This window comes from Astatotilapia calliptera, chromosome 11, assembly GCF_964374335.1.
Source record: "Astatotilapia calliptera chromosome 11, fAstCal68.1, whole genome shotgun sequence".
Taxonomy (NCBI): Eukaryota; Metazoa; Chordata; class Actinopteri; order Cichliformes; family Cichlidae; genus Astatotilapia; species Astatotilapia calliptera.
Genome location: NC_137432.1, coordinates 38,665,173 through 38,688,669, shown reverse-complemented (window position 1 = coordinate 38,688,669; position 23,497 = coordinate 38,665,173). Strand labels below are relative to the sequence as shown.

Sequence of the window (23,497 nt, the reverse complement as noted above, 5' to 3'; positions counted from 1 at the left end):
TGAAAAAAAAACAGGTGAGTTTATTAAGACAACAAAAGCCTGAATACTCAGGAACGGCAGGTACTCCGGTACGGAGCAGAGGCATTCTTCACACAACAAAAAGTACAACAACACAAGTCCTGCTGGGAGTTCCCACAGGTGAGAGCACCTGAGCCCACACAGGCCCAAGGGGCAGCCCGGCCCCCTACCTGTGCAGGTAAAACCCCACCATGAGACTGTAAACAAACCCAGCTGCTCATTTCCTCGTGAAGCAGAGAGCAGCCACATGTGTGCCTGGCAGCAACCTCACCTTTACCTGGCCTCAAGGTGAGCACCCCCCCCCCCCCCAGTCAAACATAAACATCATTAGCATAGCTCAGCTAGCTGCCGGCCTCGCGACCAAACGGAGAAATTAGAAAAAGTCCGAGCGGAGTTTCCGGTGAGTGGCTCAGGTGTGAGTCCGTGCCCGGTGTCCGGGCTCAGTCTCCGCAGTCCGCGGACAGCTGCAACCGCCTCACGGCCTCCTTGATCAGGTTCCCGGAGAGCAGCAGCTCCTGTAGCAGCCGGTGCGGGTCGTCCTCCGTCCCGCCGAGCCGCTTTCGGTTCCAGGGGCGGATCCGGTCCCAGTCCGAGTCTCCGGAGCCGGGCACGCCGTACGGGCTCGGCCTGCCGCCGGCACGCGGCCCGCGGCGGCTCCGGAGCCGCATGCAGCAGCCGGTCCGCGCCTGCGCTGGAGCCCCTGCACCGCCGGCCGCCGGTTTGGTCCCGGGGCCGCCGGCGAGGCCGTGCAGACGGCTCACCGACACCGGCGTTTGGGCGGAGCCGTGCAGCTGCAGCGCCTCTCCGATCCGCGTCACCAGTGCGTCCACCTCCGCTGAGTCCACGGTCACCGACTGCTCCAGCAGCAGGTAGTCATGCTTCCGGCACGGCATGGCGGCTGTCCTCCGTCTGGTCCTTCGTTGTGTTGGTGCGGGTCGGTGCTGTGTGGGTGCTCGGTGTCCTCGCTGCTCTCTCAGTTCATTTGTAAACAATGGCTGACGCGCTGCGGACTGTACCAAGTGCCCGAAGAGGCGGGGGAGCAGGGCGAACCCAAACACAGAGCCGATCCCGACAGCGCGGCGCCGAGGCTCCGGTTTACTCTTAATCCACTCAGGCGCGCTCTTGCTGCTCCGGTGCCAGAGCTCCGGACGAGAGCACCGGAGCCCCGCGAATCGGGGCCTTCCCGTCCCGCCCCCCCGGCCCCGCGCGCATTGGGCCGCTCCGCCGTCGCGGACGTTACATAACGGCGCGTGTGCAGGCAAAACAAACAAAGGCCCGAGTCCGTGTGACACTCACAGAGGAGCATGCGCACACGCTACCCCCTGCTGTCTGCTAGCCCATGCGCGTTCACGAGTCCACTGAACTGTGGGAGCCTTCAGGTGAAGGTGGCACGCGCTTCTGCACCCGTATAAAATCATCCCGGAGTGTTTCCGGTTTGTCTTCCTGTCCCCCATTCAATAAACTTTATTAACATGGCAGGAAACTCAAATCACTGTTGTTATGGTGGAGGTCCCGTGTGTGTGTGCGCGCGCGCGCGGGAACACGGTGTACGTTTGTTTCTGAGAAGTAGCAGCCGGTCTGAACCTGATGCTCCGTCGCCAACGAGCCTCACCACCGTAAAAGGAGCTACTATCACTGCAGACACGTGGTGCAGCAGCCAATCAGAGCGCTCGGCTGAGGTTTCCTCCGTGTGTGTGTGTGTGTAAAAACAGTCACCACTTCCTGAAACAGCAGCACATTCTTTGGCTCTGAGTGTCTTTGGACCATGTTTAAATAAAGCGCGAGCTGTAAAGGAACCGTTTCAGGCTGTGAGCCAATAAAGTTTATTTGAAACGTGTAATCAGCAGAGCAATGATGAAGTCACTCTCAGTTCAGGTGAGCAGGTGAAACACGGGTACTCTTCACCTGTCTGCCGTCCTCTGATGAACGCGCTCAACTTATCACAATCCCGCTGTCCTCACTCACACCTGAGCTTGGCAGCGGGCGTCCATCTTGTAATATACACGTTCTAACATACATGTTCTAGAACATTCTCAAGGTTTCGTTCGGGCCAAGCAGCGATGACCTCACAGTGAGGCGTTGTGAATGATGTTTGAAGATTTTAGTCGTGTCCAAATTCATGGGCTGCATCCTCCTGAGGACCCGGCCTTCGCGGTCTACGTGGCCGGGTCCTCAGAAGGTCGGGTAGGCTGGAAGTAAACGGCTGTGAAATGGAACGGTCTCGCCTTCAGATCTGTGTCACCGCTGTCTCTGTGGAGTTTAATAAACTCGGCCGTCTGCTCCTCGATATCTAAAATATAACAGGACACTGGGGTAAATTCTCGACCGTCTCACACTTCTGTTTAATCAGCTTTCTGTTTGACGTTTATTCAGCTGTGTGAAAATCACCCGATGGATTAATAACGTTTAATCTAATCTAATAACTTTAATCTCAGCCAAACTGATTTACTCACGAACAAATAAAACACTGAGAAAAGCCCAACAATAACATTTTTAGGTGGTCTAAGTGACTCATATATCACGTTTAACCAGAGAAGCAAAAGTCCGCGGTGATCTGAACATGATGTGCCGGGAGTTGTGCCGTTCTCTGCGGCTCCAGTGACCCTCGAGCTCCCGGCTAGCTATCGAGCTGGTGGGTAGAAGACGTCTCTGAAAACGTCGAAGCACTTTTGCAAATATGTGGTGTCTTGATACACCGAGCAGATATTTGATGTTTACACAACTACTTTCTCATCTGAAAATGTGTTAAAAGTTTATTTTGTGACCCAGAAAGATTAATAAGAGTAATTTTAAAACTTAGTAGTGGCCGCCATCGCCGGAAACTAGAGTTTGGCTGGGCCGCGCTATGAGTTCTGGGATATGGTAGGCCACGAAGGACACACCCGACCCATCCTTCAAATTCGGGGAAAAGGAGGACGCATTTGTCGGCTGCATTCGGAGGAGTCTACGAATTCGGACAGCCCTCGGCGCGTCGCTGTGACGTAATCGGCCTACAAACCCGTCCTCAGGAGGATGCAGCCCATGAATTTGGACACCCCCTTTGACACAGCACACTCTGCCACCTGTTCCACCTGTGTCCCGTCCGATGATCTGATTGGTCAGGGTTAGGTTTTGACGTTGGAGTGGTTGGGTCCTGCTAGCACCACTGCACTACATCAGTCCCGATGCCTTCATGTTTTCATGCTTACTGCTGACCAATCATAGTTCTCCCACAGATATCCAAGCACCTCCTTCCTGTGCGTCACAGTCACCTGGGGACTGCCCCCAAACTCTGACGTGCTCAAACAATGACGTCACCAACGACAGACTGGCAGGATGAAACATGGACGCTCTGGAAACTGAAGGCAGTGCAGAAACATCTGAAGTCTTCATTCTTATGAGAGACCTGTCAATCACAAGGCCTCACCAGTGAGGTTTCACAGCCAGCTCCGCCCCTTGCTTATTACGTCCGATTTGTAAACACAGACACATGACACGTTACAAGCGTTGTTTGTAACGTGTCAGGTCAGACTGGCTGAAGCCAGATTTGTGTGTAACGCTGGATTTTCAGAGTAAAGGTCGAACCTTCAGAGTGAATCAGTTAGCTCAGCCTGCTGTCAGGTATATCATGTCTATTACATGTTTATAAAAACCAGGTCAGACTGAAAATGAGAGCTCGCTGTGATGAAAGCACGTCCTCGCAGGTGAAAGTTTCACATGGAGCCATGTTCATGCCGACAGCAGAACCTCACACTGTTAATGTGAACCGTGCAATAAAGCGGCGCACCGAGTGCTTCCTGTCTGCACGTCAACACCTGAGCGAGGCTGTTTCAGAGGTCGCCCCCTCTGCTGCAGCCAGCGAGGGTTTGGCTGTGCGCTCCTGTGTTTGTGTAGGATCAGCAGGGCCATCTCAGAGCCAGCTGACATCATTGAAACACCCAGAGACCAAAGCAGCGGCTGCTTCACATCATGAACATGCCAACGGTGACACGGGAGTCTGTGGGGACTGGCTCACTGCTGCATCTGCTGGGCACCAGAGGAACTGCGGGACTGGTGGTTTATTCCAGGCTGGTTTCCTGGAAACTAAAATAATCTTTGTTTTAGCCGTTGAGCTTGAGAAACATGCCAGAGCGCCCCCTAGGTGAACTGCAAGGTTACTGACAGGAAGCCCTGCGGTGTTAAACGCAGTGGTTTCTGGGTGCTGATTGGAGGATTCATTTCAGTGAATTTGTTTTTGAATCCCAGGTTTGGACTCAGTCAGCTCCTGGTTCACAGTGTGTGTTGTGTTTGGTTCCCTCCTGCTGGCTGTGGTCATCGGCTCCCCCCCGCCCCCCTGTCCCCGGAGGATCAACTTTGATAGCAGTGGGAGCGCCGCCAGCAGCTCGGGTTCTCCGAGTTTGTTTCCTCATTCAGAGAGAGGGGGAAGCTCCCCCGCTCCACGAGGAATGTGAGGCGGCTGCACATGGCAGGAAGTGATATCACAGGATTTATGAGTCCCTGCAGTTGTAAACACAGAGAAGGCGAGGCGAGCAGAAAGCAAACAAGCCTCCTTCAGCTTTACTCGGCCGGCCAAAAGTCTATAGACACTCCTCTCTGTTTCAACGTGCACTGAGCCCCCAGATCAGCCGACTCCACCCCACTCGCACTCTGGGGCGGTGAGGTCAGAGCCCAGATGGAGACGGCAGATGATATCTGCTTCCTGTCAGTCAGACCGAAAACAAACATGTCACATGACTCCCATTAAATCCTCTCATTACAGCAGATTAGCAGCTCGCCCGCTCCTCGCTCTGAGCGACAAACATCGCATCATACACACAGAGACCTGCTAATCAGCACCATCCAATCAAAAGCCTCGAATTTCACTCATTAAAACCAGAGCTCAGCTTTCTCAGGCGCTCTGTTAATACAGTACCCTCACAGCAGCCGTGTCATTGGTCAGAGGAGGCTCCAGCAGCACAAACAGGGTCCAGACGGCTAACAGCTACAGCTGCCTGTCAGTCAAAGAGACCACGCCTCTAATAATGCACACAGGTGAGTTTTAGAAACCTCTTCCCCCGCACAGGTGTTATGAAGGTGGAAATCATCCAGAGAAAGGCGCAGCGTCTGCTTCAGACTGTAAACATGTTTATTGAACAATGTCTGTGGGGTCTGACTCACTGCTGCCTCTGCTGGACACCAGAGGAACTGCAGTGAGCTGCGGTCACGCTGAGGTGAAGCCTCTGAGTAAACTCTGTCATTGTGTACGGTGGACGTTTAATGACTGTCATTAAATCGCCGTCGGCCCCGCCCTCCTGCTGGTTCCGCCATGTTTGTACTGAAGTCAGCATTTCCATCAGGCTGAAGCTGAACCCTGTGCTCTGCCACAAGTAAAAACATGGATTACATAACAGTGCATGAAACCGCCACACACACCACGTGCTTTGTGTGTGAGCGTGGATGTACGTGAGCGGTGAGGGGTTCTCCTCAGCAGCCCCGGGGCATTGTGGGATTGATAAACAGAGCTGATATGACTGATGGGGCGACACCTCTACAGTTATATAACACACCCCGGGTATGTATGCATACGTGTGTGAACACACCCTGCACGTTGAGCTTTCCCAGTGACACACACGGTGTCAGATGGAGGGTCTGAGAGGGTGTTCCTCACCTGCTCTCAACGGTTTTTAAGGTGGACTTTAAGGTGGACTGCTCATTTTGTTGTCAAACCCTATCAGAGCAGCTTTGTATGAGTCACAGTTCACAATAATGCTTCTTTATTTGACACTGCTGCTCTATCCAGCCCCTCAGTTCCTGCTCTGTCTGAAACCAGAAACGTACCCGCAGGTTGAGCTGACGACGACTGTGATTGGACGCTTGCTCAGTGCATTTCCACCTGAGGAACGCAGCAGCTCTGAGGAAAGACGCTGGCTGCACGCCGCCACGCAACGCAGTGCCAACAGGTGACCTCACACCTGCACAGGTGGGAACAAGAACAGAGGAAGGAAGTAAAAACACATAATCTGGTCTTCAAAATAAAACAGGAAGTGAACTGAAGACAGAGGAAAAGAAAGACTCAAAGAAACACAAAGCCCTCAAAACAAATACACTGATGAGCACGCGGCGAGCAGCTGTGTTAAAGCGTCACGCTGCACACAAACTGAAGGCCGAGGCCAGCTGTTATCCGCCGGCCTGTTCCTCTGGACACCGACTCGCTTCAGTCTCAGTTTCTGAGAACACGCCACTGCCCCACCTCCCTCTCTTGCAGCCAAAACGGTTGAAGTTGTTTTTGTTATTGTTGAGACTGAGGCGGAGCACATGGGCCAGAGAGAGCGCTGCAGGACCAATCGTCTGCTCGCTGCCAAATAAGGAATCACAACTTTATACAGACAAGTGAAGCCCTGCTTTCAAAGGTCAGAGGGCAAGAAACCAGAGAGACGACAGACAAAAAGTCATCTCATCATAAAAACAAGAAGAACTCAAACTGTGTAATCAGGTTTTTACAGTCATGTTGATCAAACAGCTGCAGGAGCATCTCCCAGCCTGAATTGAACTAATTCATTTTAAGTTATCCAGAAACCAGCAGAAACCAGCAGAAACCAGCAGCACCTGCAGCTCCAGTTCCCACCAACCAACAGGCTAAAGACAGAAGCGCCACCTGCTGGCCACAGGGACACAGTGCAGGTCCAGCATCTGAGACTGCGAGAACAACAGTAACAGAATCATCATCATCATCAGTGTCGTGGTCACGATGATGATGAAGGCTTGGAGCAGCACACGGAGAGCAGCTGCACGAGTGGGCGTCGATTCCCCGAGTCCAGCCCACAGCACCAGCCACTTAAACATCTGCAGCAGCTGGAGTTCAAACCATCTTTAATTCACACCGTTTGATTCTGACCAACATTTCGTGTTGTTTAAACGTTTTCTCTCAGCTTCACCAACATGTCCCGAGAAGAACGTTTTGGCAGCGGTCTCGTTAGAGACCGCCTGTTTCTGGCTAGGGAACAGGAAGTTGAACTTCTGTAACCCCGCCTCCTCAGCTCTGATTGGTCACCCATGCAGGTGCAGAGCAGCAGAGGAATCTGCAGCGTCATGCCATGGATGTGCTCAGCGTCTAAATCCAGACACTCCAGCTGCCAGCTTCCTAGAAGGACTGCAGACAGCGTGCGGGACAGAAATAACCTGCTGCTGAGGCTCCTGATATCATGTGACCCACGCCGAGTGTTTCTAAACACGTGTTGTTGTGTGTGAGCGATCAGATGTGTGAGTATCCTGACGTCAGGGATCAAGGAGGCGGAGCCGCTCTCAGGTCAGCTCTTGGTCCGAAAACGTCTTCTGAGCGTGAACTCAAACGTGAGCTGCCATCGTCACACCCATTTCATCACCTTCATCCATCACTTCATCTTTGCTTCCAGATCTTTCCTTCAGGTCAGAACAGACTCTACGCGTCTCCTGACAGGGAGCCCGCTGTCCTGCCTGGGAGCGTCTCGTGACCTCGCCGCTGCGCCCATCGTGTGCAGCGCTCGGTTCAAGGTTCTTTATTTGTCACATGCATAGTTATACAAGTATAACACACAGTGAAATGTAGCCTGACACGCTCCTCGACATGTGCAAAAATTGGGGGGGGGGGGGTGTAGAGGAAGAACATTATATATATATACACACACACACATACATATAGTATATACACTGGGTGAATGTGCAGTAGTAGCAGCAAGCAGGTGAATTCTGTACATTAATATGAATAGACATCTGACTATTTTACAGGATAGACAATATCAACATATTTAAAATTAAAGGAATTGAAATGTACATTGTGCCTTGGTTTAGTGTCTGGAAGAGTCCTGACTCAGTCAATTATAGATGATGTGAGAGGGCGGGTGTGTGTGTTTAGGGCACGGATGGCTTGGGGATAGAAGCTCCTCTTGAGTCTCTCTGTCCTTGCCCAGAAGATGCGGAACCTTCTACCAGATTGCAGAAGTTGGAACAGTTTGTTGCCAGGATGGGACGGGTCCTTCAGTATCTGCGCTGCTCTAGTCCGGCATCTCCTGGTGTAGGTGTCCTGAAGCGGGGGGAGAGCAATCCTGCAGCAGCGTTCAGGCGCTCTTGGAGATACGAAAGAGTCCTGGATGGTTTCAGAGCAGACAGGCACGCTTGGTGAAGGTGACGGGAGCGGGGATGGAGGCGTTTTTTGAATCCACGAAAAATAAAAGTAGCCGTGAGCGGATGACACGCAGAGGACGTCGTCGCTGCTCGAGTTTCGGTGCTGTCACATCCCGTGTGAGGCGGCAGTGGCGGGGGGGGGGGGTCTGAGGCCAGCTGGCACCCGGAGACTGGGTCAGGTGTCAGAGTTGAGCGGGTTCGCCGCTCTGGTCGGGGTCAACCCAGGACACGTGATCCACTCCTCACACGGGGCCCACGGTTCTATTTTAATCCATTTAAATGTCACATTTGTTTTTAGCTCAAGGCCTTAAACAAACAAACGAGAAACCAGTCATGGTGACGATGATGATGATGGTGTTTAAAGTCCAGCCTGATTATTTTCTGCTGATAATTCTAATAAATAATAACTTTTTATTGATATCATTGGTTAAATATAAACATTTCTATTTCACGTCCACTGTGGAGCGACTCCAGCTGAATAGACGCCATCGTGCACATGGCTCTCTGAGCTTTACCGTTGATAAACGGCGCCCCCTTCAGTGAGGAGGTGACCTTTACCCTGATTACGGTTGCTTCGTTTTGAAGGTACGAGCTGTGACGATGCCTCTGTGCAAAGAAACAGCAACAAAACAAAACTGTCGCCATCCAACGACAGGCGAGTTCTGGAAACAGGTGATATTCTCCTGCCCGTCAGCTCAGACATGCTACACAAATACTGTAATACCTGAAGAGGTACCGCCTCTTCAGGCGAGTCATCAGTGATGTTTCTGTAATTCTTCTACATGAGGAAAAGATTAAGTGTTTCAGGAGGCAGATTAACCGTTTAGTGACAGAGTCACACCTGAAACACCCAACAGGTGGCCTCACCTGAAAAATTAAGTGAGAATCACGTGAAGGCTCAGAGTGTCAGGGTCTAGCAGGTAAGATCAGAGCCCGCCTACAGACACACACCAAACCGCCAACAGCTTCACTTCCTCCGATGTCCACAAACAAGCCATCTTTTATATACAGTCTGTGGTCTCCAGTTGCGCTGAGGTGAAGACGCAGCAAAGAATGTCCATAGACCCTCCCCCTGGTGTGGCGTTTAAGATGATGTCACAGGTAAAGTCCTGGCTGTGTGGGCGTGGCGTGAGGAATGAACGCGAGGGTCGGAGGAAATCTGTCCAATCCGATTAAAGCCGCCGTGTTTCCTCCTCGACGCTCGGTTACTTAAGTAGGTGAACTGAGCGTCACACCTGAGCTGCACTCAGCTCCGGTACCTGTTTCTCCCTCAGCGTCCGTCTCAAGCTCCTTCTCTGCTGTCCTGCAGGACGAGGTGAGGGCGGGAGGAGGACAGAGAGCTGGTCAGTGCTCTTGTTTACAGATGTAGAACATCTGTCGCTGCAGGGTCAGGGGTCAGAGGTCAGAGCAGCACTCACAGTTTCAGTTCGGCGGTCCTTCGTGGTCAGAGCAAGGCTGGTACCCGAGCATCAAGTGACAGCGGCAGCATGTAATGGTCACCGTGACGCAGACCGTACATTTGATCTGAGCTAAAAGTTTAAATCACCGTCAGTTTCAGTCTTTTATGTGGGAAGTAGATTCAGAGTTTGCTGACATTCCTTCATGCAGAGCTCTGCTGGCTGAGTTGGGATAAAAGTTCTCAATAGAGTTTTTGAGCTCAGCAAGGAAACCTGTCAGTTCATGGACATGTATGATGCAGTGAAGCTGTCACTAATGCACCAGTGCAGCCTGCCTCACTTTCCCTGTTGCCAAGTCATGTTGAACCAAGTCAGCGCACTTTGCTGAGCTGCACCTGTGCAGATTCAGATGCAGCTGCAGTGTAATGATGCACTCAGGGAAAGACACTGAATGGCCGCACAGTTTATTAGCTCCACTCCTGCAGCTCCGTCTACATGCGGCTCCAACCTTGTGTTTGCTCTCATTTACTTTTCCTTAGGTTTTGGCAGCATGTCCTTATTTCTAACTTGCATAATTTTGACAGGATATATTTTTATGAAGAGCAAAATATTTAAAGATAAAGTTTATTTTTTTAAGTTTATTTAATCTGGAATAATATTCCTGTCTGTTTTATTCATATTTATGTTTAAAAAACAGTTTGTGTTCAGTGAATGTTTATCTTGTTTGGCCCGCGACCTGACGTGTGCCTTGAGTTTGACGCCCCTGCTCTAAACTGTGCGTGCACGTCAGCTGACTTGCCGCACACGTTGCTCCTTACAGGACATCAGTGTGTTTGAGTCTACTGGTCTCAACTGGAAATAACCAACACGTCTCTTGATACTGGCTCAGCTCCCAGCTTCTGTAGTTGAACCAACGTTTTGGAGAAAAACGATGTTCTGGACATTTTCCAGTCTGGTTCCCACAAACTGCACTGAAACAGCTTTACTTAAAGTGTGTGGTGACATGTTGATGGCAGCAGACTCTGGAGAGTACACCGTACTGGTTATACTGGATCAAAGGCCTGTTCGGGATTACTGGTGTTGTTTTAAATATCGTATCTATCAGAGACATCTTTTACCGTCTGTGTGAATCAAGTGTTGTCATCAGCTCTGCCACCTCAAGGATGTGGCGAGGTCCAGTTCTGCCTCCAGGACAAATGATGAGACCACAGCATCTCCTGTCATCTCTGTGCTGATGGCATCAGGTGTTCTGCTCTTTCAAAGCTTCTGAGTTCTATAAATTGTCTTGTTTGAATAATTGTCAGAAATCAAACAGTGGTTGAACCACAGCTTCCTCCAGCTAAATACAGATAAGACAGGAACTTTTGCTCCTGATCACATGATCTCAGCTTTGTGTGCGTCCTGTCTGACGCTTCAGTCTGAGAATCTGCGCACGGCTCGTTCGAGCTGCTTCTTTCAGCTGCACACTTTCTAACTGCTCATGTAAAGCTAAACAGTTTCATTATGGGTCAATGTGGCTACACTGTTTATCTGTACATGACAAGAAAACCTCATCTGTGTCAAACGAGACAGTTTAGCTCCTCCCACTAACCAGCAGGAAGGTGAAGACCTTTGAAAACGTCCTGCCTGACATCATGCACATGCAGGAGAAGCCTGAGCTCATCATCAGAAACCCTGTTTAACACGAACGTCCAGCACCAGAGGAGTCACATGACAGGAGTCACATGACAGGAAGGGTAAAACGGTCTCGAGGGTTCAGTCTCCTGAGGCTACGTCCACACTGGCCCGGATAGATTTGAAAATGGCGTTTCCGCCTGAAAACGCCGTTTTCAAATCTATCAATGTGGAGGAAAAGCAGCGAGTTTGTTAAATGGAGGTGGAGTCGTTGCTGCGAGTAACACAAAAGTACAAAGTTGCAAAAGCGAGTGAGAGTTAAAGAATTTGAGGAAAAGCTTTTTGGAGCGCGTGCAGACTGATGTTCATCTTTAACAGGGCTGTCAAACAGAACAGCTGCTGTGTAACGCCCTCCGCTACCTTTGTTTAACTGGCCACATGACTGCATCACATGACTAACATGCGTCATCGTTTTAGAAAGTTTGCGTTTTTGCTGTCCACACTGCGACGCGAAGCACTGTTTTCAAATCTTTTTGTTTTCGACAGCGTTTTGAAAACGCCGCGCTTTCGTTCACGGAAAACGCCGCCTCAGTGTGGACGGGACGCCAAAACGGAGAGAAAATGTTTTCAAAAAACGAAAACGCATTACTGTGGACGTAGCCTGGAAGTCGGTGATGCATCTGTAGCGACCTCGCCTCCTTCAGCCCATTTAAATGCGAAGCACTTCAAACCTACCAGCAGGGGCGACTCCTCATCAGCTGACCTGAGCTCAGTGAGGAGTGGCGCCCAGCTCGCGGCCTCGTCGACGCCGCTTCTGCATTTTGGTTTTTGGAGCTCAAAGTGGATTTGTAACCTGAAGTGCACACGTGCAGCTCGTGACCGAACCGATGCCTCGTCTCTGGAGAGATGATGATTGGCCGAGAGGACAGACACATCGATGAACTGCTCCTGAGGACTCGGCGAAGGCGTACAGACAAGAGCGAACAAACGTCTTTTATTCTTTTAAATGTTGGGAACAAAAACTTCAGAATTACAAACGACCCATTAAAAATTCCAACACACAGAGGGTCAGTGAAGGACACACAACCACTTCAGGAACACATACAAACCAACAGAAAACTGAACGCTCTGGTTTGAAAACAAAGAAATGCTTAATGCACCTGAGAGCAGGAGCCAATCAGCAGCCTGAGAGCTGCGGCCTTCAGTCACCAAATAAAACTCGTGTACACTTGGAGAGGCGGTTCCAAAGTAAGAACAAACCTTTGGTCCCGCCCGTCACAGTTTCAGTCCCACAGCGGCTGCGGCTGTCCCGCCATCGACATGTACTCGTCCAGCTCGGCGTCCAATCGGCTCCGGGACGTGGACATGTAGTCGTCCAGCTGTTTGTCCAGTCGGCTCCGGGACATGGACATGTAGTCGTCCAGCTCAGCGTCCAGCTGCTTCTTCGTTGGCACCACCTTTCTGCTGCCACCACGCCCCTTTGAAATGGTGGCCCCGCCTATCCGCAGCTTTACCCCGCGCCGTCTTCGTCCTGCCAGAAACAAAATTGATAGATTTACACAAACAGGAGTCAGCAGGTCAAAGGTCAGCAATGTAATGCCACTCCCTCTTTGGTTTGTTTCCATGGAGACATGATTCACTTTTAGTTTTCCTGCTGTTGGTTCTTGTGCGTTTGTGTCCTGAGAGACACCGTGAAGTTTCTTCATCTCTTTATTATCTGACCCTTTAGGCCCCTCCCTCATTCGGCCCCTCCCTCCTGGGCGGATAAAGGCCCGCATGGTCATTTCCTGTTGGGTGTCAAAGCCAAGCCAGAACAAAGTCATGAGCCTGTAAATATAACCATGCAATGTTCTGTGGAAGCCCCTCCCCCTCTGTACTAGGTACAGGTAACCCCGAGCTCCAGCCATAGAGGCGGTGTCCCGATTCAGGGTCTGCAGCCTTAAAGGCCGCATTTTAAGGCCGATTACGTCACAGCGGCACAACGAAGGCTGTCCCAATTCAAAGGCTGCTCCAAATGCGTCCTTCATTTCCCTGAATTTTAAGGCTGTGGCGGTGTAGACTTCGTGGCCCAACATATCCCAGAATGCATAGCGCAGCAGTGGGTGTGGATAATTTTGCCAGAAAACACGGCGGAAGCGGAGCAGCTGAAGAGTAAACTTTAAGTACTGAATATGATGTCACTTATTTATGTGCGAATGTTTAATAATGAAGAACATTAAAACATGACTGTTGGTCACATGTCGGCAGAGTCATGTGACATTAGCGACGTTTGTACTAACTTGGTTTTAAAGCCTTTCAATATGCGCCGTTCGATAGCTGAGCTTAATCTGACAGAGAATCTGATGATTTTGTGGATAATTAAAGTCGGTCATATATCCACAAACACAACAAGCTGAAAGTCAGTGATGCTGCTCGGTTTGCAGTCCTGTATTATCAGTCTGTATTATAAGTCACTATATTATCCAATATTGGATAATATAGTGTAATATAATAAATCTACCCTACCGCCTACTGGTGTTGGCCAGAGGGGCCGATGGCGCAATATGGCAGCCTGGCTTCTGTCAGTCTGCCCCAGGGCAGCTGTGGCTACAACCGTAGCTGCCTCCACCAGTGTGTGAATGTGAGAGTGAATGAATAGTGGCATTGTAAAGCACTTTGGGTGCCTTGAAAAGCGCTATATAAATCCACTCCATTATTATTATTATTATTAAATCACTTACGAGTTTAATTTGTCAGCAACTTCCTGCCAGCCCTCTCTCCTTGCTTTTGCAGCCTTTGCAGTGTTCCCTTGCGTTTTAATTAAACTCTGAAACTCCTGAAATCCCTCAATCAAGAGTTCTTGCTCTGCTGCCGAAAAATACCGAGCGCGCTCCTTCGACATTTTCGCCGACCAATCAGAGGGTTGCCGATCAATGTTTCTACTATCGATGCGTAGCCCCTTTTACGACACCCAGTGATCTCACATTACTTCATCCAGCTGTACTAATCGTCAACAGCAGGTGTGTTCGGAGAACCGGATTAGCGAGCTCACGGTTAGCGCGATGATTTGGTCTTGGATGTAGTAAGCGAGGTACGAAGAACGGACCCCTGAACATCACGGCACAAGCAGGATTCACTGCACTGTTAATGTTAGCTATGTTATATTGCTGCCTCTGTTCGGTGGTGTCGAGCCAAACGGACTTTAACGTGTGTCTGTGAAGGTTCTCAGTCATCCAGGTCATCGTAGTCTAAGGAGCTTGGAAAGAAAAGCGTCTGGACTTCTTTAAGTTGCTTGAAGACGTTTCACCTCTCATCCGAGAAGCTTCTTCAGTTCTAAGGTCAAATGGTGGAGAGTCCCAGATATAAACCTAGTGGGAGTTTCCCCCCACAGAGGGACAAAAGGACCCCTGACTGTCATGCTTGACTGTCTTTGAGTGAAGATTTAAGGTGATTGGAAATGTAAATAACTGCAACTTGAATCTTTACTCAAAGTAGAGTTCAAGCTCACTGCTGTAATGAATCATAATATAATAATAACTATAATATTGGCCATATTATATTTAATTACCACAGTGAGATGACTTTAGTCTCATGAACAACATCAGCTCATTGTTATTTTCTAGCTAATCTTAAATGACTGTTCAGCACAGGAATGAAGCCCAACAATCATGTTTCAGTCCCGTGGTCTCAGATACTCAGCTAATCAAACACAGCTCATGTAAAAACAAACACATGAACAAAAGATTTTCTCCTTTCTTTCTTTCAAATAAAGCTGTCTGAAATGCTTCCAGCAGTTGGTGTCATGGTTGCATTTCACAGGCCTCGCACTTCTTAGTGGTGCTTGAGCACCGTCAAGGCTGCAGACCCTGAATTGGGACACAGCCAGTGCACCAGAGCAACCGTTAGCCTCTGGCAAAGGGCCTTTGACCTCTAAACATTTAACCTTTGAGGAGGGGAGATTTCAAAGCTCTGACTCAGTAGGGGTCAGCTTAGTCGAGCTACTGGGACACGCCCCCCTGGCGGTCAGCCCTCCAGCTGTATTTAAACGTCTTTGAATTTAACTGGCAGACAGTAGCTGTGCCATCAGATGCACGAATCAGAGCGCAGCTCTCCTAACCCCGCCTAACAGGCCAAATCGCACCAACCTTTTCTCCACAGCTCAGCATGAAGCTGTGCTGAGAAACTCACCTGAGGTCAGCGGTCTCAGCTGGCTCCGCCTCCCGAGTCGACCGCTCAGACCTACTGCTCCTGCAGAGGAAACGCACGCACAGGTGGAGCACAGGTGAGAATTCTACTGCAGCTTCAGTCTAGCGAAGAAGGCCACACACTGCTGCCCCGCCCACTGCGCGCCGTGTTTCAGATACTCACGCCTGCAGGTGGAGGTGACCCGCGCTCTCCACCTGTATTTGTTCATGAAGCTCCAGAAGCCTTGATGCGCAGAGGCTGACGGGCGGCGAGTTACCCGCTGCCAGCCGAGTCGAGTCCAGACGCTCCTCTTCCTCCTCAGGTGACGATGCTCCGCCCTCTCAGAGCTCCCGGCAGCCTGCAACACAGAGACACAGCAGCTCGCTTTTACGGTGCAGTAGCTCGCCATCCACTTGTAAAATCGGACGAGTGTGCACATGCTGAGAACCCTTATGATGACGCAGCGGTGACCCGTGTGGGCGATATAACGAATGCACTCGATGCACCGCGGGTTTTTCACGTACGATGGCAAAAATGACTTTATCGTAACTATCCAGTACAGGTTGCCATGGAATTCTGCACCAAATGCATCATTAACCCCGCCCCCCAACCAGACACTGTTCTACCTGCGCTGAGCGTGCATGTTTATACCAAAGAGGGAAGAAGATTGCGACAGAGTTTCAGACTCGCTGTCATTTGATTTCACGAGGATGTCGAACAAAACCTCACACTGGTTTGGTCCCACAAACACCTCACGACCCCATCGCGCCAGGGATGGTTTCACTGTTTTCAACTCCACGTGGCGGCTGCAGCGTGTCAGACGAGCAGGCCGGTGGTCCTCCGATGAACACCTGGGCCGCCCTTCTTCACAGGTGACCTGTGACCCCTCTGGGACTCACCTGTGGAAGAAGCAGCGATAAGGGAGCTGACTTCATCAGCAGGACCACGGGCAGGGCAGCGGATGCTCTCTGATGCAACCTGGAGCAGGTCTGCTGTTCCACCAGGACTCTGGAGAAGCTGCCGGCAGAGAGAGGAGGGAACGTCAGCACAGTGTGCCTGACCTTTAACTTTGCAGGACGCAGGAGGTCATGGTAACTCACCGCTCGTGCAGGGACACCGTCGATGTTCCTCTGGGGCGAAACGAACCTGGCTCTGATGACTCCATCTGCCTCTGGATGCCGGACCCTGTTCACCTGCCGCCTGATTCAAAAGGATAAAAAGCTTCATTCAGCACGGAAAGCGGAAAAAGCAGCAGCTCCGGTAAAACTGCCACTTCTTGATGTCTGCCTTCATATCGGCATTCTTCAAAGAGCCCACACGCGACCCTGTTCATTTACACAGCTGTTTAACTCACACAGATATCTCCCGTCTTTGAGACGGAAACGCAGATAAAAATTTAATTAATCTCGCTTCGTGGTTCAAAGGTCAGCCGAATTTAAGAGGAGGCCTCAGTGACCTCGTGGTGTTCAACACAGTCTGTGAGCGCTCTCAGTTTCCGCAGGTAACACGGAAATTTCCAATTTCGCTCTGTGCTAAAGCGGCGCTGGCCCGCCATTTTGTGTCCGCGCAAAAAAAGCAGCGCTCACAGCTAACGTTAGCTTCCACAGTTCACCTGTTCAGTTATAATACGTCACCCACGCTTACCTGTATCTGAACGTCCTACCGGGAGAAGCTCACGGCTTAAAACAGACACACCTGTTACTAACTGTAAGGTCACCTCCGCTTGCTAACACTCGTGCTAATTAAGCGCAATGCTAACCCACAAGCTGTTGTTAGCATTAGTTTTACAAAGTTTAGTTTTTACAGATCAGCTAATTCCTCTCCACAGGTTTTAGGTGAGCTCCGGTGAGGCGAGCAACAGCACCTGGTGTTTCTCTCACAGCTCAGCCGCTAAATGTAGAGGCCAAACCGCCGTTAAAGTCACGCTCTGCCCGGGTTAACCGCAGCTAACGGCCCGCTCTGGGGTCAAGTTCACATCTATAAGTCAGCAGCACACACACCTGTGTCAGACTCACAAACACAGAAGCCCACACAGGTGAATGTGTGTAGAAACATGTTTGATCCGCAGGCAGAACTTTAAGGCTCCAGCAGTTCCGAAGGCTATTTCTGCCAATAATTATTATTATTTTGTTTAACCAGGAAGATCCCATTGAGATTAAAAACCTATTTTTCAAGGGAGACCTGGCGACGACAGGCAACAGCAAGTGTCTCACATTTACAAAAATTACTCAGTTAAACTCAGGCAGCAAAAACACGCATGCAAAAATAAATAAAATTTACAAAAAAATAATATAATTCAATAAAATTCAGTTAAAATGACAAACTAATTGAAACAGTTGCATGTTGTGGACTTGGCCTCAAGGATTCTTAGTTTAGATTTCAAACCACTTGATGAGAGTCGTTTCCTGCAGTCCGTTCCAAGCCGAGGGGGCTATGGTCAAAATCTCTTTTGCCAAGTTCAGTTCAGGCGGACGAAGAGGATACGACCAGCATGTTTCACTGCAAGCAGGGAACATATGAAGGCAGCAATCCGATTATTGCCTTATATGTAAAACTGTATAAATGAGAGTTCCTCCTAATGGCCAAAGCAGGCCGTAGAACTCTCAGTGGTGAGTCTGAGATTTACTGTTAGTGATGAACCTCAGAGAAGCACGACACACAGTATCAACACGAAGCATTCATATATAGAATAGACATTTCTATCTGTCTCCAGCACAGATAAAAACGTTGCAGCAACAAACTGCTTCTTTGTATTCAAGAAAAACGCGACTTATTTTGAAAATAAAATCGCAGTATTAACTTCAGTGTTTTTACGAGATTCTCTTCATGTGGTTTGAAGGTGAGCGAGTCATCCAGATATTTCTACGTGTGAACCAAAACATCGAGTCGTGGTTTAAAGGAGAAAACACAGTTAAAGAAAAATCTACAAATCAAAGGTTAAAAACAAACATCCTAATTAAATTAAAGACTGGAAAGGTGGTCATGAGTAAAACATCAGGCTTGGTGGGTGGGGTGGGTTTTTCAAAATTGCCTTCATATTCTTTTTTCTTTTTACTATATAAATAAAACATTAGAAAATATGAGACATTTGAGGCTGGGACTTTGGTTTTCTATTAAAGCGCCATCACTGACCGCTCATGGCTTCAGTTGTGGATGCTGGTCCCCAAAGACGTCCACAGACTGGAGGCCTCGGCCTGCTCGGTGAGGGCGTTCTCCCTGTGGGAGCTTGACAGAGCTGCCGTCCTCGGTGCAGGACCAGTCAGTCTGGGACTGAAACCGCAGAGGTTTCCATGGCAGACGGTCGGAAAGCCAAGAGTTGGCCTGAAAGAGGAAGAGGACGTTTTATTGTGAAAGAGTGTGTGCAGCAGCTGCAGAGTTTTAGAGGAACACACTCTTGTTTTTGTGTCTTTATTTATTGTAGGGCCTGAGTGCAGACAAATGTCACTCTGTCCCTTTTTGTTTCATCATAAAGGTCAGCTGTTTTTATTCTGCAGCTTCAATGTTTCTGTCAAACACGAGAAATGTGTTTCCTCGACTTTCGCCACCAGATGGCGCCAAACACACACACAGACACACACACACACACACAGGAGGGCTGTGATTGGCTCTCTCACGGCTGAAGTCACGCGCACAAACTTTCTGACAAGGCAAAGCGTGTTTCCGGCAGTATCACAAAATAAAAGCAGCAGTAACTGATGCGGGAAAATGAGTGAAAGGAGAGTTTTTGAAGCTGCATTTTGGAAATATTTTAGTTGAGTTGAGTTTTAAAACGTTTCTTTAACCCAGGAAACATCTCTAATAAGTGTTAATATATTTCTGTTAATCATTTTAATCGTTTTTAACCCTTAATGAGTAAGCTTGCCCTAACGAGATTTGATGCTTTTCTTTGTGACGTGAGAATGAATTTAGGTTCACAATGAAGTAAAACTAGGTCAACTAAAAGAAAGGAAAACTTTAGAACGGGACAAATAACTAAAACTAGACAGCGAAAGCACGATTACAGGTGAATAACCGAATAGCCACTTTTCAATAACATGAAAAATAAAATAACATAAATTTTAAAAAGAACAAAAATCAAACCAAGCAGAAAAATAAGGCAAACTGTAATTATCATTGTATAAAACTTAAATTGACTGTGCAGTGAACTCAGACAACGCACACAGGCAACATTACAGTGACATCGATGACAGGTGGCAGGTGTGCAGGCAGGAAGCACAAACAGGTAAACCGCAGGTAAACGCTCCACATCTTAACAACGCTCAGTTTTGTCTCTGTGCTCTTATTTTGGAAGGCCCCAGAGGTCGCCAGACTTCCTGTTATGTCTGGCCGTCGGGGGAGCATGACATAGCCCCCACCTCCTCCTCCCCCCGGTGAGCGTGCAGACAGTCTGGATGCAGACGGAGTCGCACGCGGACGCGCCGACGGACGAACCTCCGGCCTCACGGACCCGGCAGCGGATCATAGCCGAGCGGAGAGCGCCGAGCCCGGTGAGTGCGCCGCAGGAGCCCGCTGAGAGCTTTTGTAATTCTTCTGTGAACAACTGTTGATGCAGCAGTCGGGTCAGCCAGTGAGCGTCAGGCATCGTCAGCATCTGATGACGTCATAGAGCCACGGTCACGACGTCATGTTGCTTACAGTTTGATGAAAAAATGAAAGCAATCAGTAGTGAGACGAGGATGTGCATGTGTGGTGATCCTGTCTCCTCCTCACCTCTCTGTCTGTCTCAGAGGGAAGTGACGTGTGTGGGGGGACAGGAGTACTTCTGATCACTGACAATACGATCAATATCAGCCCCTGCTCTGTATCTGTGCTCAGGGACCGTATGAGGTCACCTGTGGATCAGCTATAGGATCTGTTCCTGGCCCACGGGCACACCTGAGCGTCCCACCTGTCTGTGTGTTCCTGTCATGTATTTCCTGTTCCTCTGGCTGGTGGGTTCACGTGAAACCTGACAACGACCTCAGCGTTTATCACGGGTCTGTGTGATGTCACCGAGGGCACACAAGCCCCACCCACATAGATCTGTCCGGGGAAGTCTTTTTATGGATCTGATTGTTGAGCCGTCTGAGCAGATTCTGTTTTACTTTATCAGGTGACCATGTCGGTGCTCGGCCCCGCCCCCAGCAGCGCAGACGCCTGCCTCAGCATCGTCCACAGTCTGATGTGCCACCGGCAGGGCGGCGAGAACGAGGGCTTTGCCAAGCGCGCCATCGAGAGTCTGGTGAAAAAGCTGAAGGAGAAGAAGGACGAACTGGACTCGCTCATCACCGCCGTCACCACCAACGGCGTGCACCCCAGCAAGTGTGTCACCATCCAGAGGACGCTGGACGGCCGGCTGCAGGTATGGCGGTGAAAACCTGACAGAGGGCCCACAGGAAGGCTTGAGGCTCAGAGAGGAAGTAGTCACCTTATTTTATTCTGACAGAGTTAGAAAGATAACAGGACTTCAAAGAAAAAGTCTTTAAAGTCTTCAGGCTCCGCCCCTCACCTGGTCTGCACCTGATCCTGTCCTTCCTGTGTCCTCTGTCGGCGCTCCAGGAGCTCCTCACCGCTGATATAATAATAATGATGATGATGATGATGGAGCTGTGAGCAGCAGCCTGGGTGTGTCCCCCAGTCTCTCAGTAATTATGAGACCAGAGGACAGAGCACACCTCAGTCTGCTGAGCAGGTTCACACCAGGAACAGCTGATCCGGCCCACAGCGCACCCCTCCCCCCACAGTCCCACTAAAACATGCGACACCTTCTCAGGAACTTCTGAAACATTCACAGACCCTTTAAACCAAAACGTCCCCACCCCACGAACCGTAAAAGGAGACGTGGTTCACCTGAGGACATTGTCTCCATCCCCACTCCGTCATCCTGTGTATGCTGCTGTTAAAATGTTTCTGTGATAAGTTCAGGTTGGTGGGAATATGCTTTAAGGATGCAGGGCTGGGCGGGGCACACAGGTGAGCCGCACACCTGTAGCAGGCTCCTGTCACGGAGCGCTGCTTCATTAAACCTCAGCCTCCATTCGCCGCAGCGTCGCCTGATGAGCGAGCTCTGGAGCGCGTGCCTGTGCGAGGGCGGTGGGCCTGAGCTGACGCCGTTTCAGTCTGAGGGTCGGCATGTGAGCGAGGAAGACCCGAGAGATCAAACCTCGAAGGCATAACCAATAAAACGGAAGCGGTTAGAACCACGTTACAGCGTCGGTGTGACTGCAGGATCCTGCAGAACGTCGCAGGTCTCACATCCAAACAGCAGCAGGAGGAGGAGGAGGAAGGGCAGGCTGGCTTGTTTTGTCTGAAACACAGGAAAGGGGCCGGGTTAACTTAAGCCAGACAGTCTGGTGTGTGTGTGTGTGTGTGTGTGTGTGTGTGTGTGTGTGTGTGTGTGTGTGTGTGTACAGCTGTCTTTGTGAGCACCTTGTTAGACTCAGGACCCGTTTGTGGCCCTCGCTTCAGAGCCGGTTTCAGGGCTCAGGTTTGGGTTCAGGGTCGTGTGTGTGTGTGTGTGTGTGTGTGCGTGTGTGTGTAAGCATGCAGAGGACGGGAATGTGGACTCGTCTGGGACTCTGGTGGATTTCATACCGCAGAGTTTCCACACTGTAAGAAATGACGTGCTGCTGCAGACATTGACCCAGAGAGGACGAGATGATTTTGTCTCCCATTAAAAAATCGAGAAGCTCAGCCTGTGGCCAAAAGCAGAGCTTTGTCTTGACTTTTACATCAAATATTTCTGTTTCTGTTTGGTTTCTGTCGGCTCTTTGAGTTCTTTTCTCCTCGTTTCCTAGTTTTGCTCTAACAGGTTTACCTTTTAGAGGTTAAAATCCCAGCTTCATGTGTCAGAGTGTAAATGTTTCAGTCAGTGTTTCGCTCTCACTCTTGTCTTAAACATGAAACTTTTACTTCTTGTCTCATAGTTTTAGTTCAGCGAGTCGACGTTTTCGTCATCCTATAGTTTTGTTATTTGATTGGTTTAGTTTTGGATTTTGAAATCAAACCTTTTGCGTCTGAATTTTTTAATCTATTTTTGTCTTAGTTTTGAATTATAAGCAGTGTTAGTGTAATATCTCACCTATTTATGTCACAATCTTTTCCTCAGATATTTGACTTTATCTGATTTTTTTCTTGAATTTCTCCCTTTCAGTCGTAGATTTGCATGAATAACAATAAGACGTCCTTTTATAATTTTCTTGTGCTTTTTGTTTGGTGATTTTTCTACCCGGGCCTCCGTGTAAACCCCTGATTCTCCGTCACCTCGTCAGTTATGTTTCTAAATGATGTCCAACTCGGTCTTTAACGTGTTCGTATTTGAAGGAAAAGTGCGATGTGTGTTTCTTCTCTGATGAGCAGTTTGTGTTTTCACTTTTCGTAGTCAGGAAGAAACCGGAGACGTTCCTTCTGAATGTGTCATCATGTGAAAGCTCTCCAGATCAAACAAACAAACCCTGGTATATTTGGTATCTTTGGAAAGTTTTGCTAAAATCTTTCTGTGTTGCTGTTTGCTTGTTTTGGGGTTTGGATGTTGTTTTTGCAGCATGCCTGCTTCTCATAGCTCAGAGAGGTGAACACGGCGACACCTTTGGAAAAAACCCAGAAAACAGGAACAAACATTAGTTTGAACTTAACACTTAAAGTTTAAGAAACAGAGTAAAGACACGAGGAGAGTCTGAACGAGCAGGCGGTCGTTCAAAATGTGGATAAAAGGTGATTTAAAAGAAAGTGCTGTTTCAGTTTACGTTCAGTGTGGGGACCTGGCCCTTTGAGCAGGTTTATGAGGACATTTTTTGCAGCGTGTGTGTGTGAGATTGTTTTGTCTGCAGTCTTATCCCTGCCCTTCACCTGTGCACACAGAACAGACCTCGTCCATCAGATTTAAAGCAGCACATTCACAAACCTGTGGCTTTGAGACGTTTACAGCCTGCGGGGATTTTCTGAGTTTAAAGTTTGTTTAGTGAACGCATCGGTGAGAATAAACATCCTCATTAGGGTTTTCCTACAATTAAGGGACCCGGTTAACACACAGCAACATTCATCATCAAACGTTTTATCGAACAACTTCTAAATACTCGGGACCCGCCTCTCTGTGGACTTCCTGCTCCATAGGGGGCGCTGTCGAGCTCAGCAGAAATGGTTCCACCTTTAGACGTTTCACAGGTTTTCTCCTGCAGTAAACGCTTTTTGTTAGAGACGTCACAGCA

At 49.4% G+C, this 23,497-nt stretch overlaps 3 protein-coding genes and 1 long non-coding RNA gene across 15 annotated transcripts in view; 1 reads left to right on the top strand and 3 right to left on the bottom strand.

Moving 5' to 3' along the window:
* On the bottom strand, positions 1–1,335 carry gbp (glycogen synthase kinase binding protein). Its single transcript, XM_026184436.2, has one exon. The coding sequence runs from the start codon at positions 909–911 to the stop codon at positions 459–461; it is 453 nt and encodes a 150-aa protein (XP_026040221.1). The 5' UTR covers positions 912–1,335; the 3' UTR covers positions 1–458.
* Positions 1,336–4,788: 3,453 nt separating this feature from the next.
* The window catches only part of LOC113031457 (SMAD family member 4-like), a 32,690-nt gene continuing 13,981 nt past the window's right edge, over positions 4,789–23,497 (top strand). For 2 of the 7 annotated variants that reach the window (XM_080308627.1, XM_080308621.1), the window contains exons 1-3: positions 16,416–16,571; positions 19,603–19,798; positions 20,404–20,652. In XM_080308627.1, coding sequence (XP_080164753.1) covers positions 19,703–19,798; positions 20,404–20,652 — 345 coding nt within the window. In that variant the 5' untranslated portion in view covers positions 16,416–16,571; positions 19,603–19,702. Of the gene's footprint in view, positions 5,029–7,035; positions 7,507–16,414; positions 16,572–19,602; positions 19,799–20,403; positions 20,653–23,497 lie in introns of those variants that run through there. The other 5 variants (XM_080308624.1, XM_080308623.1, XM_080308625.1 and 2 more) reach the window with 5 other exon arrangements.
* On the bottom strand, positions 5,100–7,039 carry LOC145432019 (uncharacterized). The gene is made up of 2 exons (XR_013912360.1): positions 5,815–7,039; positions 5,100–5,354 (listed from the first exon to the last, which is right to left on the bottom strand). It is a non-coding gene; the product is annotated as an uncharacterized LOC145432019 (long non-coding RNA).
* Positions 12,120–18,758, bottom strand: LOC113031459 (uncharacterized). Of its 6 annotated transcripts, none has more exons than XM_026183556.2 (6): positions 18,444–18,758; positions 16,412–16,511; positions 16,211–16,328; positions 15,495–15,669; positions 15,315–15,374; positions 12,120–12,678 (listed from the first exon to the last, which is right to left on the bottom strand). In XM_026183556.2, exons 2-6 carry the CDS (start codon positions 16,474–16,476, stop codon positions 12,431–12,433), a joined length of 666 nt encoding a protein of 221 aa, XP_026039341.1. In that variant the 5' UTR covers positions 16,477–16,511; positions 18,444–18,758; the 3' UTR covers positions 12,120–12,430. The 6 variants fall into 6 exon arrangements, with proteins under 6 accessions (XP_026039341.1, XP_026039339.1, XP_026039342.1 ...); XM_026183554.2 differs by lacking the exon at positions 18,444–18,758 and adding an exon at positions 17,697–17,807; XM_026183557.2 differs by lacking the exon at positions 18,444–18,758 and adding an exon at positions 17,312–17,481.